Below are 20,795 nucleotides of genomic sequence, written 5' to 3'. Positions count from 1 at the left end.
ATAAATACTGTTACAAAACTTTTGAATTATACTAAGGCGATCGTAAAACGAGAATATTTGAATATATATTGGAATGGAATAGAAATAAACGACTTACCTCAGTAAAACATTTTTATTTTTCAATACAGTCTCCGAGTAAACGAATAAACTTGGTCCAGCGATCTTCCAAAGTATTGATCCCGTCTCGAAAATTAGATACATTTAGACCTGGAAAATATCCGTCTACTTCGGCTGTTAGTCCTTTGTTCGCAGAGAATCTCCATACACCAATGAACATTTTTAGCTTAGGGAAGAAATGGAAATTTTGAAGCCGAATAAGGCAGGTTTATCAACAATTCTTACGAAAGATGATATTTTGTTAATAGAACATACGCAATTCTCAAACTTTCTCCTTATCTACAAATCGGTCGTGCAGTTAATTATTCATTTCTAAATCCAGGGTCTGCCTCAAATCCAGGGATGCTACAATACACTGTTACAATGAATTTCAATTGGTGCACCAAAAATGAAGTTGACATAATCATATTAGTGATTTTAGGTTGGCATATTCTAATGATGGTCTGTATCTTAAAATAGAGACACCTGTACGTCTCCAAAGCTATACCTTTAGAAAAGTCATTGCAAAAGGATTTCAACACTGATATAACGTGGAAAACAATTGATTGTCATATCCTGGAAAATCTTCACCTTTCTTATAATTTATACTGTGTAATCAAACAGATAGCTCGACTTCCTGTCAGCTTAGGTATATAATAACAATTATGGTCCTGAACTGTATAATATAAGCGCAATTGCCTTCCTCCTGTCCGAGCATAAAGAAAGTAGTTTCACTTTTAAGACTCAGATAACTGAAAAAAGTCTTAAAATATGATTAAAGCTATGTTAGGTCCATAATAATCGAAAGGTTCAGAGTGATTCAAATTACCGCTATATTGTGTCAATTGGCACGGTGTTTGTACAGGCTCAGTGGAGCAACTTCTAAGGTTGTTTGGTAAATTTGTGGAATATTTGGTCGTTGCTTTCCGAAACAAATTACAGAAGAGTAGCCCCACCAGTAGGGCAAATAATCTCTGTTGCTCCGGGGAGTGATTAGCTCTTAGAAATGATTTACTTTGTTCCAGCCACTCTTACACAGCCAGTGAGAGCATTCATGACAAAGAGGCTAACAAAATAGATTATTATAATTCAGTCAAGTGGGTAAAATAAAGCATAGAAATAATTTATTTGTAACTCATAAAATAAACAAAATGTAGCAAGGAGATTAATCAGTGAAATGTTAGTAAAATATTTTGGCGTGAGAAGGGGTTTTTCTCTCAAGTTTGAAAATCATGTCAATTCGGTATGTAAATAAATAATTAATAATTTTGCAATGTTATTCAAATAATATTTAATCAATGTGGACTAGACTTGTGGTATAAAGATCGATAATAAATCTTTACTAATATAAGTGCCTCAATTTTCTTTGACTTAAGCGAGGAGAGTATTAAAAAAATCCCATTAATTGCAATAAAGGGTTATGAGGATACACAAACCACAGTAGTTAACCCAAAATTTGGTTTTACAGGTGAAAATTGAGTTAACCTATGGCTTAACCCAGAGAACCTTTCAAATCGTAACTTCGTGGAGCTAATGCCATCCAGGACGGTGAAAAAATAGCGTCTATAAAATAAAGGCATAATTTATCAAAGAAAAGTACCGGGTTCGCCGATATTCAATTTATAAACGTATATTAGGAGCCGGCATCTAATAGTGTTTAATTCCATTATGTTACACCTGTTCACTTAAAAGATTCAATTGATGATTGTCGATTCTCAATTTTCAAACGCCGCCAATTTTTGCCCAATGTCACATGATATTCCGTCTCTTAGTATTTACGCCACATCAAGGATAACCATGCGTGACCTATCCGTGTTACTGATATATATTGTCGAGGAATTGCTAGATCGCTAGCAAGAAATGCGGTTAGGCAATGCGAAATAGGCAATCGGAAGAATGAATAAAGACTGAATAGTTATAAATTTGCCTTTTCCATCTACTTATAATGGCCTCAGCAAAGGGGAACGGTGTTGCTTTAGTGAAAAATATAATTAAATTTGTCGGTGAAGGTGGAGGTTTTGATAAACTTCTCGAAAAGGTACATATGAAAGGTTTTTTACTTGCACTAAATCTATGTATACAGAATCGTACTTCCGCCTGTATGAGGAGTAAATTAGGTGTTGGTCATGTAAGGCTTCTCATGACGCGTTCATCACAACATGTTTAATTTGTTGATCACAATTACATCACCATGGAAAAGTTCAACGATTTCCATGGAGTTTTGAAATCAATAGAAATCGAAATCGCTGAATTAAACGTTAACGGGCAATTCTAATCCGAATTGTTTGGACCCTTGGGGTGGTGTATCTTAGACTGCACAAATCTCAAGTTTTTTGTCTTATTGCCATTTATTTTCAGTAAAAGAATCAAAGACCGTCCAGCTCATGCAACTATGCCTCATTTACATTAGCCTAAACTATTACTTAACATTATATGGATTATGTTTCTTGTCTCTTAACTTAGTAAAACCGTCAGGTTTTTGGTGGTCTATACACGTTTTGATCATTTGAATTGGGGAATGACATTCAGCTACCTAAATAAATGATTATTTTGTCGTAATTTTATCCCTCTGCTTGTATAAACGCATAAGTGTAGGTCCTTACAAAGAACAAGTTTTGAAATTAAATGCTAGCCGGAGTTTCATTTGAGGGATTACTGACTTAGTTCAATTTAGTGATTGAACGTATAGGAATTAAAAATTTAATGGAGAGGGAGTAATTTTTATTTTTCTAACTTCTACGCATAAAAATCTTTAATGGGCAAGTTTAGGCATGCTGCTAAGTTGCCTGCTTTTTATTTATATGAGATTATTTCGTGCCACATCGGTAATGTAGAGGATTTGGGTGCATGAAATCATTGTAGATAAGTCATGTATCTCCTGTAGTATTTAATAATTCCTCAAGGGCATGGAAATGCTTCCCCCGCAGAAAAAATTACTTGCGAGACTTATTTGAAAACAATTTCTTGCCTCTTTTTTAATATTTTTACTAAAACTAATTGAACTGGAGAGAATAATGGAAACCGCGAGGAAGCTTAAATTGTGTCCCTTTTTCAAGCTCTAAAACCGGTCATAAATCGGACGCTCCTAATTATTTATGAAATCATGTATTTATACAACGTTTAATATGACCTATGCTAACATGATACCGAGTAACATTATGGAACTTTTTAGTTCACTCCCATTAATGTAATGTGATGATTGAGATAAAGATCTGAAAGTTTTAAATAAAATATGAAGAATGGGAGGCCCTATGACAATATTTATTTTTCATAAAACAATGTTTGTTATTGTTATAGGTAATCTACTGGTTATGATAGGTTTTGAATGGACACAGACAGTGTTAGTATGATGTAATTAAACTTCAGATTCAAATCGTTCTCCTTTAAAAATATATGTAAGGAAAATTAAGTAGTAATTATGATTTCCACTTTTTCTGGATCTAATCTTTCATTCGCAAGCTCAAAGATTCATGATGCGATGCATGGAATGGATCCTATTGAAATCCTTCAGTTATTTTACAAATATTCCATTAATACCTTGCTAGGTGAAAGTAGTGTCTGCAGGAGAAGGCCGGTGCCTTGTGGAAATGGTCGTCGAAGAAAGGCATTTGAATAAGGGAGGGACTCTGCACGGTGGATTCACTGCCACGCTGATAGATTCCATTTCAACATTTGCATTAATGACCCGAGGGGGAGGTGCCCCCGGAGTCTCGGTCAATATGAACATCAAGTAAGTTTCCTAACATTAAATGCAATGCAAAAGTTGTGCTTCAAGTTTACCATTTGTGCATATTTCTTGTTTCAGTTACTTGAAGCCGGCCACTGAAGGGGAAGAGATTTTAATTGATGCACAAACCAAAAGAGCTGGGAGAACATTGGCTTTCTTAGAAGTTGATATAACAAAAAAAAATTCAGGGGAACTAGTAGCCACTGGATCACATGTCAAATTTATAGGCTAATTGACTTAGGTTTAATATAGAGAGAGCGTATAGTGTTTGCAAGCCTGCCAGAATATCTTATTTGTAACGTTGAGGTCAGGCTGTGGAAAGTGATGGGTTGTGCCCACTATGGCTTCTCAGGTTAAGGTGGTCATTTGGACAATTCCCGTCTAAAATGCACCAGGGTGTAATTGTGTGGTTAATTCATTGGTAGACTGATTGGTGTTACAAGATGGAACAAAATTACCACCCCTGTACTTAAGATGTGTTAAAATCCCAAGCTTCAGTACATATGAGGGTAGAGCAGTTAACTTCTCACATCACAAATATTAAACTTCATGGATTACTCTGAAAAATACACTTTATTTTTTAATATTGATAACTGTCAAAGGGAACAAATGTTAATTGGTAAGCCACTTTGGTTGACATCTATTCTTTTCTGGGAGGTCTTCCTATGGACTCTAGAGAAAGACACTGAGGGCCAGTACTAGTCATCCATTATTGGTGGTGTTTTATTTCTTCTAGTTGGCTATCAAAATGGAAAAGCCTTCCATGGCTGATGTTACATTAATACAGAAATTACTACTTGTTATATCTCAATCAAAATTGAAAATACTGACTGGTGAATGAAAAAAAGAAATTAATTTGATCTCGGTGAGAGTAATCTTCCTCGTGTGTCCTGAATGCTCTGCTGCTAGTGAATCAACATGCATTGATTGCCATGACATCGATTAGTGAGGGGACAGCAGTTCCTCCTCCCCAAACAGTCACCCTGGTCCTCAAGATGACCTGGTGGCCATGGCAATCTCCACCAGGGGGGAACCCAAGGTCCTACGAACTCCAAGTAAAATATGGGTATGAGGAAGAAATTAAAACATGGATTGCCTCTCCCGACTACTTCAAACTGCCCGAGGTACATGATGGTAGAAGTTTTTGTTTGCAATAATGTTAAAGTATTATAAATAAATCGAATAGTGCCATGAGGGAGAGAATTGTTTTTATTTGCGGCCGGTGTTAACGGCCTATGGAGAACATTTCTAGTCAGAGATGCAATGGGGCCGGCTTCCATTGGGAATCAACTCCCCTTGGCTAGAGGGATATTTGCATCGTCCTCATAAAACTCGTGCCTACACATCAGTTTGAAATTGGAAATAGACATTAAACTGGCTCATTTAAATTAAATTTCCTAGCTGTCAATTACTGCAATGTTGAAAACATGATGGATTATAAAAGGATTTCCACTTAATGTGAAATGCAAAAATTCAAATAGCTCATTTGAATACTCACACATATATAAGTATATGTTAACCTATTGACCTCATTTATTAATTTTTTCAGTAATATATGCTTGCAGTTCTATTCCCATGTATTGACATTTTCATTTGAAATGTTAGCGATGCAGCCTTCAAATCCCTTTGAATTGTGAAGTCTTGCACTGTGAATAAACAATGAAAGAGAAGATTTGATGGACAATTGGATTCTAGTGTTTAATTCTTCAATCTTTTATTTTATATTGAGGTTTAAATTGTTATCTGTCGGTTACTTACTCCTAAACGAATATGTTAGAACCTAATTCATCTCATGCAAACGGTTTAAAATTTACGATCACTTGCACACAAAAAATTAATGAAAGATGAAATGACATTTTATTCAAAAATTTAAGACATTGGCATTTTAGTATGTGCACTCCCATGCAAACAATTTCCTTATGACGCCACCTTTTATCAGCATATTTTAAATTTTGAAGTTACTCATTTCATTATCTTCTTTGTATCCTCTGATTAGGCACTGGCATTTTCTCTAAAAACAATTGTTTAGTAAAGAGTACACCAAAAAAGATATTGGCAGATTCACATGAACATCTTTGTGTCCTAGCTAGAAGGAATAAAGATTGCAAGTCTCATTTATACAATCTCGTAGCATTACAAAAAAAACACTGGTTGCTTAAGTTGCAACAGTTACTTCATTGTCTATTTACACTTAAACTTAGAAAGCCATAACTATCAAATGTCATGAATAGCTTTCCCATTTGTAAATGCTGAAGTACATGGATAAATTTCATATAGTGACTATTTTCATGGCAGTGTTTTAGCAGTCTTGTAAATCACCTTTTTGGGCTGTCTGCTTAGGGTACCTACTCACCAAAGGCCTCTTATGCTTAAAATTTAGGTACAGGTCATTTAACTCTCATACTTTATAAATTAAGCACCACACAAGTCTGGTGCAGGAGTGTGGATTTTCCTTAAAGTGGGTGTTTTGAAAACACTGGGTGCTGTGTGGGTCCATTTTCCTACAGATGACTACTGCTACAATAGTGTTTGAACCAAATGGACTTGGGCATCAATGTCAATTACCTTCTTGTTTATCTAGACATTTGATACTATTAACATTACCTTACCAAAGACATGATAACTGCTGGATGATCAGAAGCCAAGAAAGTCTTATGCACTGGCTACCCAAACCTTTCATTCCTTCATGAGTCCTTGGAAGAAGGGCATTGAAATCAATTACTCAAAAAGTGTTACAAATCAATCCCTCAACTGTCCACACACACACACTCATATGGACACCTTCACACCTCCTGCATCCAAAAGTGACCAAAATCATCTCACATTCATTCAAGTCCTGGTCAATTAAGTCATGCCATAAAAACATATCGGGGAAAGCAAAACCAAGCCTTTCTTGCTCCTTGAAAATTTTCCCCAGTAATTGTCTTAGATTTCATCACTGCATCATCTCCATTTGACAAAAGTATTCAATTAAGGAGTTCAGGTCAGTCGCACGTGGGCAAGTCACTTCTGTTTTGATATTCAGCTGAAATCACACTCTGATGATGCTCTTTAAGGTTGCCAGTGTTCCTTTGTTTCCTCCCTATGAACTAAGCTGCCTCTCAAAGGTGCATGACAGTCCTCTCTGGAGCACTCAATGTTGGAGTCCTGAAACAGAGGGACAGGGTATTCATAACCAATGCAATATTGTACAAGTAGTTTAGCCTTAAGTTCAATTAAAATCCAGGATGAATTAGCAGATGAAAGTTCAAATTAGTGTTTGTGAAGGTGAATAGGTTTTGAAACTTTGTGCTGTTTCCTATAAGAAGAGGTTTCTTAGAAGACTGAAAACGTCTTCATAACATTAATTATAATAAAGAATGGTTACATGTACAAAATTTAAATAATAATGCCTTCAGAAAAAAGAGATTCCTTTAATCAAATTCCCATAATACTGCACCTGTCTAAAATTAAGGATTAATAATGAGCAGAATATACATGAACTATTGACATTATATTATGTATGTAGCTCCCTTCAACTTGTCAACAAAATTACAAGAAGCCTTCCTCAATTGACAATGACACAGGAAGACATTTTTCAGTTAGCGGTAGAATTGCCATGGTGAATCCTGTGAATCTTTTAACCCCAGCTGCGGTATATGTAAGTAATGTGATGGCATTAAATGGATTGATAAAATAAACTGCACAAAATATATGCCCAGCCCTGAATGATGGTTTATTTTGCCGTTTGTACATTTTATTATTATTTCAAATTGTAGCATTCAATTTATGTCTGTTTGACTGAAAATGCATGTATTGTTGATAGAATTGTTTCCCTGGCACGCGAATGAACATGGCAAGGTTCAAACATAGGTGGGGGCACCTTGGAGTGCATCCATATAACTATGGCTGCACTCAAGTACTTAAAGAGCCCAAAAAGTCATATTTCACTGGAATCTGCATTCTTCCAAAAATCATTGCCTAATTGCTAATGCATTTTGATACCATCCATGAATAGTAGTCTTACTTGTGTTCATGTTTGTTTCACTACCAGCAAGATATTTCCTGTTGAGAATGGTGACAAGGGTGCATCCCTGTTAAAGTTTGATCTGTAGTGCCAGTGCAGATTTTTATTCTTATTTCCAGGAGGAGGATGAAAACCTTTCCAAGCTTCTTCATTTTTCCAAACTAATACCCACAACTGCGTACAAAATTTTTAAGTTTAGAAAGTTTCTCCCTAAATCACAGCAGAAAAGCAGTTGCTCCCCAATATAAGGCAGTTAAGTCATTTCTTCCAGGTATTAATTCATTGCCATTATTTTGATGGAAAGGTACATGATTTTTGATACATGATTTAATCAAAGCCTAAGCTAGTGACATCATAGCCTCTAAAACAATTAGCCCTACGAATGCCTCAAGGTATGATTACCATGAAGCTCTTACATGGATTTGAACTGGCCAAGTCAACTATATAATGTTACTTTTCATTTGAAAACAAATAAGAGTATGCAACTGTTTTACAACCAAACAACATGAATTGTATAAGATAATATTTGAACTCTCTAAAGTATCTGTGGAAATCACTCAAAATATAATTGTACAGATCCAGTGCAGGGCAGAAGTACTAGAGTAATCCGAAAATTAAGGTCTCCAATCATTAAGGAATAGAATTAAACATTGATTTTCCAAAATTAATGGATCATTTTAAAGCTTCAACATTCCTCCATTTATCTAAATAATTGCCATTTTGGTCGATGCTTATTTGTAGGCCCTAGGGCTGCTTTTGTATCTCCATGTCACACCAGCTCGCAACAGTGTCATTGAAGAAGTATTGAACATCATCATTCACTTTGCCATTGTCTCTTGTTATGGGTGGCAAAATCAGGTTGTGCTCCACTTCAGACCTGATCCAAAACAGCAATAATGTGAATGATGGCATTCCTCTTTGGCCAAGCCGGCAAAATTCAAACAAACAATCTACCCACAATATATTGTGGCAAGAATCGTGAGACACTTGAACAACCCAGACTGGCAATTCAGAACAGGAGAAAAGGAATGTTAAGCAAGGGCGTAAGCCTTCTCCATGAAAATAATTGCACCCACATTGCCCATCAAACCGTGCAATAGTTTGGATGGGACATTACCACCCATGCAGTCCTGACTTGTCACCCAGTGGCTACCATTTTATTTCATAAGCTGAGAGAACCTTTGGCTGAAGAAGGCAGGATGATGATGAAATCCTTCCTGAGTGGTATTGGGAGCTGGCTGGTATGATATGGGCATACAAAAACAGCTCACTAATGAAAATAAACAAATTTACAAACAGTTTATTAACCCAAAAATTGGTTTGATAGATGAGGGTAGAGCTCATGCAATACTAAGCTCAACGGTGTGTGAAATTCCCACATTAGCAGGGAGGAGGGGGGACAGTTTGTTAACCCATGCTGCCTATGAAGGTTCAATGCCACTTTAGGGAATTACTGTCGTGTAGGTTGGCTTGTTGAACAACAGTTTGGCCCACTGTTCTGGAGGCATCTTCAGGTCAAAGTGATCTTCATTATGATTTGGCCACTGTGTATAGGAGATGCTGGCTGGCCCAGAGCGCTCTGATTGGCTATTTCTTGTTGGTAAGGTGGAATTACACATTTCCATATCAAAGTCAGGGTGTAGCCATCCTTATGGTTGAAATTATTTGGATTTTTCATTTTTTCTACCGCTTCTCTTATGATTCTTGGAAAATAGCATTTTTCTCTGGCCAGCACTTTGGCTTGGTTGAACTCATGCCTATGTTTCCCAGGGAGATCTGATACCCAAAGAATCAGTCACATAGTTTGCATGAATCTGAGAGTGCCCAGAGGCATCACGTGGAATTGAATCCAGGCCCTCTGGTCAGCCAGCCTAGCACTTTCTTTGCTAGACTATCACATCCTTCATGGAAGATTATAATGTTCAAAAGAGGAAACATTCCAAATCATCCTCATTGTGAATTCTCACAGAAAATCCTTACCAGATATCAAAAGAGCACATTCATCTGCAAAATATAATGCCTTGAATGGGGTTAGGGAATGTGGTGAGTGAGAGGCGAATAAGCACTATACTGAAGTTATGCTGACCACAGGATCTCACAAGCCAGTATCTCAATGGAGTCAAATGAAAATATGCCAAAATGAATGAAAATTACACTTCAGATGTGTTCTATTATCAATTATTTACCACTAAGAAGGTTGTTTCACCCCCAAGACACATTTCTTTTTCCAGCTGCACATGACTAAGGCAGTCACACAGCTCAAAGTGAAATATATCCTTTCTCACCAAACTGATCATCTTTAGCCAACAAATTCCAAAGTCTCTCAAGTTTTGAAAAATAATCGCAGCCTTACTTCACAGCCCCGTGTGGTTTGTCTTGCTAGAAGGCTGTATGCATGTGTCAGCAATTATTCAATAATCGCAATTGAGGCGTATCTCATTAGTTGGCCATGAGTAGTGCCAAAGTGAATCCTTCCCTATCTCTCATTCAATTTATTCTCTCATGGATGCATGATGGTAAACATAGATATCATTCCCTCACTAATACAATTATTTAGTGTGTCACTCAAGTCACTTCAGCAAAAGAAACAAACATAGAATGTAAAAGACAGTATAACATTTTACCTTGAAATATAACCTAGAGGCAATCCTTATGCTAATTTGGTGAAGTGCCTGAAAGATGAAAGGTAGAATGTCTTTGTTTCTGCAATTTAAAGATCAACTCTTCCATGCTCACCAACATACTGATAGAATGTTGGGGTGGAAAGAAGGGAGGGGAAGGGTCTCTCCTCTTGATGGAAGGTGATGTGAGGAAAGCAGGAGGTCAAACTCCAGGGGCGAACATTCAATAAGGAGTGTGTGTTGTGCAAGTGTGGAATTGGGAATATTTGCACACTTAGCTTGTGCAAACATCTTGCAATATGGATGAATACTGTAATCAGAAAAAATCACAGTATGCCTCAATTTGACATACTTTCCACTGTCCTCCTTGCACACATGTTTTTAAGTTTCACTGCATTTATACAATAAAAATTTCCTTGTGTGAGAAAGCATACCCACTCTTAATTCAGCTGATGGTAGGGAAGCTGAGTTGCAACTTCCATAATATCAAATTCCAAAATTGAGTCTTTCTTCACTTATAATAAGAACACGTGCTGCATTTTGTTTATGAAATGCAATGTGGTACTTGCTCGATATGCTTTGATACACTTTGATGCTGGTGTTAAGATACATGTGCCCATTTCCAAATATTATTAATACTTCTGTAGAAATCATCATTAGGAACAACTGAATCACAGTGGCAATATTTTATTTTTTTTACCTTGCAAGAACACCGAGTGCAGTTGTTGGTGATCCAAGACTGCCCATGCTTCCTAATGCCTCCGTTATCTTCCACGCAGATCTTTGTTGCCGCAAGTATTTCTGCTTTGCACTGCACCTCAATCTTCCGGATCTTCCTCTTGAGCTGCTTCATCTCTTTCCTGATACCCTCCAGCATGCTCTCGAGGCCTTCAATCCTCTCCCCATTCACATCCATTGACACCACCGCCTTCTCCATCATCCCATCCCCCTCACCAATGCCATTTCCCGTCATATTTGAATGCAATGCTGAATGAATTACGTGTGCATTTTGTTTTGGCTTATCGCTGGGAAATGAGTATTCAGCTGCACGACGCTGGCGCCCCACAACTGTTTGGCCAAAACTTTTGTATTTTCCATCAACACAACCTGAAAGAAAAATTCTTGTTTACACTATTTAGGGAATATCAGAAATAGGGAACAGTGCCAAGCTTATACTAAACACATTTTCCACAACTCCTTCACTCCCTTGGATGACTACTCGTGAGAATTTTACCAATATTGAAATATAAATGCAGAAAACTCATTTTCCATTAATGATAGGTATTAACCAGAAGATAGCATACAAAAATCTTAAAGGTATCATGCCTCCAGAATAAAGCAACTAAGGTGATTACATTCATAAATATATTTATTATTTAATATAATAAGTGCATCTGTCAAATTGTCACTGGCTCAAAGTTCTGTTTTAACTAGTGATGACAATGTTGAGTCTTTTTTTAGAGTATTTGATTAAGAGGATGCATTTCTTAGTGTAACAATACTTATTAAATTAAATAATGTACGGACCACAATTTTAAGTTCATATAAGAATTACATTTTATGGAATATCTAAGCAAATTCAGAAGGGGCATTTGATATGCAGTAGATGTGTCATCATTATGAACTTCTCAATGATGATGATGATTGTTAACATATCTTAGAAAATCTTTCAAAGTACCAAATTTGTCAGAGTAAAGTCGAATTTCTTTAACCTTATACATATATAGCTTTCCTTTAATGAAATTCATACCATTGTGTATATAAATGTTTTACATTTTTTTCTACTCTATTAACTTGACAAACTGACAGGACAATTGAGTACCAACATTTCCTTAATAACACATGCCTGATTCAATCGCATTTGAAAACATTTAAAACATGAGTCTCAAGTAAGCCGCCACATTACAAATGGATATATGCCAATGATTACACATTATAGAATACACAGAACTGTTATATTTTTGGTGAGATATAAAGTTTACAGTTATATGATACAAAAGTAGTATTTGTGAAAAGTACCCACACAACAAAGTTACAATTATTTAGTGTTCATACAGTATTACTCTTGAACATTTAGAATCTGTAGGATGTTGATATATTTGAGGATAACATTGTTTTTAATGTTAAATAGATATTCTAAGAAAACCAATTTGAATTACTGTATTATTATTATATCCAGATTCATAAAGATGTTTTTCAATGATGTTAAGTAGGCACCTCATGAATTATTCAATTTTGGCAGGGCTGGAGAAAAGAATCCTCATAAATAAACTTTTATATCCCATATATCGACCATAGTATTCAATATATGGTTAGTATATGTCTATTACATTTTCTAACCATTTGGGAGTAGTTTTTTAAACACCAAATATTAAATAATTTCTTGGTATTACACCAACATCAGTTTTCCAGTTGAACCAAATGTTCCCTCCCACCAAATATTTGAGACTTATTCTTCGATGAAATTTTATGAGTGAAGACTGTCAATTTAGATTCGTGATGGACTACAGTTTTCAAAAAAATCACAAAATACATTTGTGAACTCCTATTAAAATACAGCAAACTCCCAATAAACACTGATCTTGGGTACACATTACCACAGGTGGATCTACAGGGTATTACTGTGCTACATCATAGCGTGACCTTCCTGTGAATGGTGATAGCATGGTTAGCTGGCTACTCAGTAATTAGCATAATATGTCCTCTACACATTACCGCAAACATATGTGTTCCACTAATCTCCAGGGGATGCCACAACTGCTACTTTCAATGGAGTAATCTGCCAATTCAACAATTGCAGAGTGTAAAAATCATGAAAGATTTTTACACTCTGAAATTCATGAATCATCAAATCCATGAAATTCATCAAATCATGACATTCAATAATAATGAATGATTTTTACACTTTGAAATTGTTGCATTGCAAACATATATCTTGTTTTTGCATTACAAGGGACTTGAGCTTTCAGGAGAATGTGCAAAAGTTACCAATGACATTTTGCAATCGGGGACAACACTAGATTGTCAAATGAAATTACTTTTTTGAATTATTACAATTTGGCTCAAACAAAGAAAGAAATGAACACCAGAAGTAGCTGGAAGATCAAAGCAGAAATACAGTAGATACTAAGTCAAGAGGAAATTAGGAAAAGGGACTGATTAAAAAAAAATTTAGATTTGAATCAGCATTTTGTGATATAGGAATTTGGAAACACTGGTAAGAATGATACTTCTTTTAATTGTGACATCAGTTCTTGTTTGCCTAAGGCCATCACACATGCATGTGGCACAATAAAGACTGAACCTATAACAGAGCCGACTTAGGATATTTGTGTGGCACACAAAGAGGGGGGCATTTTTGTTGGGGAAATCCAGAGAAAGGGTTTCAGGAAATGAGAATACTTAAAATGTTTGGCAAAGGAGAGGCAAAACTTCTGTTATGGAACAAAAGCTAAGACTCAAAAACTGCTTGATACCAAAATGATGGTGGAATACATAAAATGATAGTGAAAGCATGTGTTTATCAGTGTAGGAGCCAAATCTAAATGTTTTACAAAGTTACCCAGGGCAAACAATGCTATTTTATTCTATAAAATGGTTTATATTGAGGAAAAAAGAATTGTGCAAATGTCACTAGACAAATATGAACATAAAAAAGAAATAAATGGTATCCCATTTTCTTATACAGAATCTGCAAAAGAACATTGCAAGCATCATGTACTTATCAATTAGTTTTTCAAGCATGGGCAAGTTTACTTAAGCATAATATTCATTATGATAAAATTTTAATTTTCTTCATAAAGGTCATCAGTTCCCATTTTGCTAGCCTTAACTATTGATGAAGTGAACATTACTTTGCATAACCATTGTATGCATATGTTTGCATTAGCTCAATAAAAAAGCCACTCATTAGATAGCCTTGTCTATTATTTCCATAGAAGTCACTACATTAGGAATTTCATGGAACATGAAACTTAGAATAGGTATATGTATTACATTGTGTATTATTACCCGGGTGTATTATTTTATATATTATTGTATTAATACAATATGTATCACAATGTTTGCATGAATTGTATGTCAAATAAAGTACGTGAATTACCTATAATTATATTTAACTATCATATGTGATATCTAATGCCTTGATGTGTCTTGACGTGCCTTGTTATATTTAATATAATATGTCATTTTAATGCCATTTCGTGTCTTGATGTGCCTAGTCATATTTAAAGCCTTGACGTGTCCTATTCTATGTGTACAATTTTTTGTATGATGCAGTCTCTGGACAAATAAACTTATTATTATTATTGCCAGGAGTAAAAATTATGCACCCTAAGTTCAAAAGGCTATGTACATACTGGTGTAAACATGATATCAGTTATGCAGCATTCAACTTACATGGAAATTCTAAGGTAAAAATAACCACTTATGGTGGGTATTTACAGTACATTTATTCAGAAGTTTTATGACATCTAATTTGGGTGTGTATGTCTGAATTTGTCAATACAATGAATTAGATGATTTAACCACAAATATCCATTTAACATTACACAGGCATTAGGAAAATATCCTTTTTTATTTTTTAACCATTTTGAAACATTCAAACAAGGTAATATGCTGTGTGGGTACAGATATACCTGTAACTAATACTAATCATTAAAGAAAAGTGATAAATGAATTGTCACTAGTTATTACTAATCTTTGAGAAAGAATGGCAGATAAGTTGTCACACAGCGTAACAATTGTCAAAAAACATAGTATTTCATTTTATAATTCTTACCATTGATGAATGTTTACAGTGTGCAGTTCATTTGCTCAACTTCCTTGAGAGTTAATAGTAATTTATAAATGTTGAGGAACAGTTTCTTTGACAAAAATCAACAAATATCATTTCCTGGTTTGGCCATTATTTGCATTTCATAATGCGAAAAATCTGGTCATCCATAATCAATGTGTTAACTTGATAACCAACGGAGGCACCATTAAATATAGAATTAACAAATGTAGATAACTACAGAGACTTATATACATATAAAGCATTAACACAGTTATCAACCTGAAGGTCAGTTTGATAGGATGGTAGGGCTCACCCAATACTAAGCCTAACAGTGTGTGAAATTCACACATCAGGGTAGGAGGGCCTGTTCTTTTCCTTGTGCCAGTTATGGTTTCCCAGGAACATCTGGAACCAAAAAAATCACACATCTCGGCTGCAGCTGAGGGTACCCGGAGAGGTTTGCCCAGAAATAAATCCCAGGCCCTCTGATCAGTAGCCCAACGTTCAACCCCTGCACTACCATGCTGTAGCTGCTAATTTTTTTACATGAAAATGCCATTTTCTTCGTATTAAGTGTAAACATAAAAATATTTTGATACTCTTCTGTCTGATCCAAATATTTTTCGTTAATCCTAACCAGAAAAATCACAGTGTGCCTTATTACGTATGTAAATATGAGGAAAGAGTGTCTGTCAAGATCGACCCAGGGCATCATTGAAGCATTGGGGAAAATAATCCCAGTTTCATAAAATACCTCTGGTTTTAGTGGAGAGAGATTAATATTTTACACTGCTTATTAAAACTGCAATTATATACCTATGAAGGATCTTTTATTTACGAATTTAAGACATTCATATTTTATCAAAAATCTCTTTATTCTAAATTATTCTTAGGAAATAACACAAAATATTTTCCATATGCAATAGGAATATGTTGATTAATTCAAATTAGAATTTATCTATACCATCCATTGGTTCACCTCTATTGCTTTTAGTAAACAATTGTTCACAATATCCATTGTTGAAATAGAAAGAAAGACTCGTACTTTTCCACAGATTTTATTATACGGCACGACGCGTTTCACCGACTTGCGGCATCATCAGGTACCTGATGATGCCGCAAGTCGGTGAAACGCGTCGTGCCGTATAATAAAATCTGTGGAAAAGTACGAGTCTTTCTTTCTATTTCAACAATGGATATCAATTACTTCCACGAAGTGAAGCCTGAAACAATAGAATTGTTCACAACTTTTAGAGCAGGGTAAAACTTGCCCTGGCCTATACAAATGCTGCAAGGTGCCAGCCAATAAATATGAAGAGAGCCATTATATTTATAGATTTAACTACCATACCTTACTTGCCATGCTGCATTCTTTGACGTTTGCTCTAGAACTCCTTAATGCTCAGTAGTTTTATGAATTTCATTTAAAAAGGGGAAGAGACAAGTATATAGACATTTTTATGGCATAAAAGCTCCACTTTATCAATATAAAGCTTGCCACTGAAGTTAAAATAAAGGGTAGTTACAAGGTGAATGTTCCTTACCATCACAACATTCAGTCCAAAACCTTAAATCAATTTCTGGGAGAGAAGGGCACTGAACGAAATGTGGATTATGGTGCTTTGGCAAGATGAAGACATCCTTATTCACTTCAGTTATGTTGTCTCCATTATCACAGATAACACGGGCCAGGGATGACTGCTTAATTTGCAGAAGTTGCTCTGGCTTGAACACAGCCGGGTTTTCATACCAGAATCTAATGAAAATAATGTTGGATTAGTAGGCTACAAAAAAGATTTCATTCATCAATGTGAGCTCTCATGAAGGTGAAATGAAATCCAATGTTGGATCCCAAAATATCACATTCAATTATAGTTCAATCATATGGCTAATGCATACCCATTTCATTGAAAATGTGCAATTAATGTGCATTAAAAAAAAAAAAAAATAAATAAATAAATATATATATATATATATATATATATATATATATATATATATATATATATATATATATATATATATATATATATATATATATATATATATATATATATATATATATATATATATATATATATATATATATATATATATATATATAAGCCAGTAAGCTCCCAGGCAGTACAAGAATGTCAATATCCAGTGATGAGGGTTGACCATTTGGATATAAAAAAATACATATTTGATGTTTGTATAGACAGGGCTGAAACATAATATTACTATTGCTACAATGACAGTTTTATAAATACATGTATATTTTCATGAGTAGTAAAGAAAAATAAATGAGTAGTAAAGTATAGTAGCAGTATGAGGGTAGAGTAGAGAAGTAGAGTAATAAAGTAGTAGTAGTATGAACAGTAAAGAAAAGATTGGTATCACATCATAAAGGATATGTACTTCCATCCTGCTTGCACAGGATAAGAGAACTATTTTCTCTTATCCATGGAGCACATTAGAAGAAGTGTTTTTGCACTTTGTTTCCTAGTGGTAGTAGCAGTGGTAGTCATTAGGGGAGATGACCCACAGCTGAGGTCATTTGCGCCATTAGGGATGGATGGGAATGGAGGAAGGGTAGAGAGAAACCTGGCATCGGCATTAGCATACTCTTAATGAAAGGTGGCAAGGATTCCGCAGTTATACGTCCCATCCAACGGACCACATACTACTCACTCAAAGTGTTCTCTACAAAGCATCTCAAGTAGGGATCGGGATACCACTGAAAAAGATTTGCCGCCTCCAGGATTCAAAGCCAAGCCCTCTAGGTAAGAAGACTTTATATGTGCCCCATTAGCCACTGCACCATAACGGTTCCACTCCTTGTTTCCTCCTCATTAGAATGTCTACATCTGTTCTTTGAGTAGTTAATTTTCAAAATCTAATTTTTAATTGGTCAATAATTATTTTTGCAACTTTCATTAATTTTTCAATTGCATTTGTTTTTTTACAATTATCATTATTAAAGTTCTTCTAAGAGCTTTGTTTTCTGTCTTTGCAGCCACATCCATCCCCTTTATAATTTTTATCAAAGGTAGGGCTTCTCACAGCTCTCATTCATCATCATCTATTTTTCTTTATTCATCCTTTTGATTTATTGAATGAAAATGAATTAACTTTGAAGACTTTAAAACTGTTAAGAACAGGAACACAATTCATGCATTAACATAAATCCAATCATAATAAATAAAACTGCCCTGATTACTAAATAAATAGAAAGTATAAATGATTAATGTTCAATTGTAACTTGTAATATTATTTATATAGGCAAAATTCTTGAACAAGGTCATCAGGAACAATTTGTTAAGTATTTCAAACACCTAATTTTATTATATGAATCCTTAGCAGTAACTCATATTTGGCTATTTTTCAACTAAGGCTCGCCATGGGTTGAATTTCCCTTGCAATAATTTAGAGGATAATAACAACTGAGAAATAAATCACGGTAACTTCTAGAAAATAAAATTAATTTTACACTTAAGGGAACTTCTCGGTCAAATAATGAATAACAAACAAATCATTAGCACAATTGAAATAATTCATGTTTTGTACATTCAGCAAACCATTCCCCATGATTGTAAAATAATATTGTGAGATGTTTAGGGGGGACCAGTTCCTTTCCTCGAATCAGTTATGGTTTCCCAGGAACAGCTGGTACCTGAAATACAGGGTCGCACCCAAAAGTGGTCGGACTGATTTTCTCTGGCGCGGCGGAGGGGGGTCTGCTTGGCAGGGTAAGGTGGAGGAGGCTCTTAGCAACAGACCGACACCAACCTCAGTCGCTTGCGGGCTGTAGTTGAGTGAGGACACCGTTTTTAGTGAAGCAAGTTTTTTGTCCACGTCGAAAAACAAAATGAATCTGAATTTAGGGCAACGTTATTCCGTGAAGTTTTGTGTGAAACTCGGGAAGACGGCAACTGAGACCCTAGATATGATCAAGCAGGCCAATGGGGACACTGCCTTAAGCCGTTCCACAGTATTTGAGTGGCACAAGTTGTTTAAAGAGGGTAGGGAGTTCGTTGAAGACGACCATCGCTCCGGGCGGCCGTCGACGGCAAGAACCGACACGAATGTGGACAGAAAGAGGACACTGCGGAACACAGACCGACGCTTAACCAGTGAAGAAATTGCAGACCAGTTGGGTCTGTCTGCATCCAACGTCCAACACATTATTTCACAGCATTTGGCCATGCGCAAGGTGTGCGCCAAGATGGTACCGAAAATTCTGCCATGGCGCGCTCGTCGTCAGACAGCTCCTGGTCAAATACGGCGTTGCCACGTTGCCGCACCCGCCCTATTCTCCCGATCTGGCACCACCGGACTTCTTCTTCTTCCCCCTGATGAAAAGACAGCTCAAGGGATGACGTTTTGACTCGATAAAGGCCGTTCAAGAGGCTTCGACGAGGGTCATCAACGGCATCCCCAAAAACATTTCCAGCGAGCGTACGGGGAACGGGAGCAACGTTATACTAAGTGTGTAGCAGCTCAAGGAGCATACTTTGAAGATTATTAAGTCGATGTAAGTATATCGTCAATAAAATTCTTGTAAAAAAATCAGTCCTACCACTTTTGGGTGCGACCCTGTATCACATAGCTTGGGTGGAGCTGAGGGTGCCCAGGAATTGAACCTGGGCCCTCCAGTGAGCAGTCCAATGACCTACCCCAGGACAAACACATCCTCAAGATATGCATATTAAGATTCAAAGAAGAAATCTAATTTTAGTAATAATTTAAACCCCTATCTTCTCACCTTCAGAATCCAACTATTTAAAAAGATTTATTACTGAGTGTCTTGACTCTAAGTTTAACCTTCAAGTAAAATTTTAAATTCGCATAGCAGGGTTTGGGAACAATTTTTATGACTCAGTGGGGTAGGATAATGTGATGGAGTGATGCGGACTGATCAATGATAATTAATCTCTTCTCTTGGAGTGATGCAGAGGGCCTGGTTGGCTGATGGCTCATTTGCTCATGGTGATGGCCAGATGCTCGCCAGCACCATGGCTCAGACCTTGATGGGCAGCGTATTAAGTGGTGGAGAGTGTAATATCAACACTGTGACCCAGTCTCCAAATATTCCTCCATGTCTCCATGGGTGGGAAGGAATGGGGAATTGGGAGAGGAGGCTTCGCAGGATTACGTGCATTTATCATTGCATTGGTTGAGTAGGGTGGAGCATTTGCCAACATAAAATGCAGGATACAGGTGGCATTGAAGTAGACTAACTGCATCTATAGTTACATATGTACAGGTGGCTTGAAAAGCATGAGCAATCCCCATGTTTGGGTCCTCGAACGAGGTAATGGGGTGAATAATTAGACATGTTGTAGCAAGGTTTCTGGCAGCATTTTTGGGTGTAAGGCAGCTGTATTCTGTTTGAGGGTTTCATTGCTATTAAGATGCTTGGTTGAACTGGGTTGATGTCTTTTAAGTATGAGGACATTGTGAAAATTTTCCCACCAAACAAATACACAACACATTTTTTTCTTCAAATTTACTTTCATTTTTCAACGTGGTCTCCTTTTAAGTCAATACACTTTTTCCAGCAATGCTCTATAACTTTTTTAATAC

General features: G+C 36.1%; 2 protein-coding genes across 2 annotated transcripts in view; one reads left to right on the top strand and one right to left on the bottom strand.

Moving 5' to 3' along the window:
- Window positions 1-1,922: 1,922 nt before the first annotated feature.
- On the top strand, window positions 1,923-5,026 carry LOC139692421 (acyl-coenzyme A thioesterase 13-like). The gene is made up of 3 exons (XM_071590600.1): window positions 1,923-2,134; window positions 3,642-3,826; window positions 3,902-5,026. Exons 1-3 carry the CDS (start codon window positions 2,042-2,044, stop codon window positions 4,053-4,055), a joined length of 432 nt encoding a protein of 143 aa, XP_071446701.1. The 5' UTR covers window positions 1,923-2,041; the 3' UTR covers window positions 4,056-5,026.
- A 635-nt stretch (window positions 5,027-5,661) lies between these two features.
- Window positions 5,662-20,795, bottom strand: part of Pxn (Peroxidasin) — a 179,085-nt gene continuing 163,951 nt past the window's right edge. Inside the window, exons 21-23 of the mRNA XM_071590599.1 lie at window positions 16,772-16,983; window positions 11,151-11,557; window positions 5,662-6,970 (exon numbers count right to left, since the gene is read on the bottom strand). Of these exons, the coding sequence (XP_071446700.1) occupies window positions 6,875-6,970; window positions 11,151-11,557; window positions 16,772-16,983 (715 nt within the window). The 3' untranslated portion in view covers window positions 5,662-6,874. The remainder of the gene's footprint in view (window positions 6,971-11,150; window positions 11,558-16,771; window positions 16,984-20,795) is intronic.

The sequence above is a fragment of the Hetaerina americana genome, unplaced genomic scaffold (genome assembly GCF_022747635.1).
Source record: "Hetaerina americana unplaced genomic scaffold, ioHetAmer1.1.p SCAF_4, whole genome shotgun sequence".
Lineage (NCBI taxonomy): Eukaryota > Metazoa > Arthropoda > Insecta > Odonata > Calopterygidae > Hetaerina > Hetaerina americana.
Note: the sequence above shows the minus strand (reverse complement) of the source record. Positions and strands in the feature narration are given on the sequence as shown.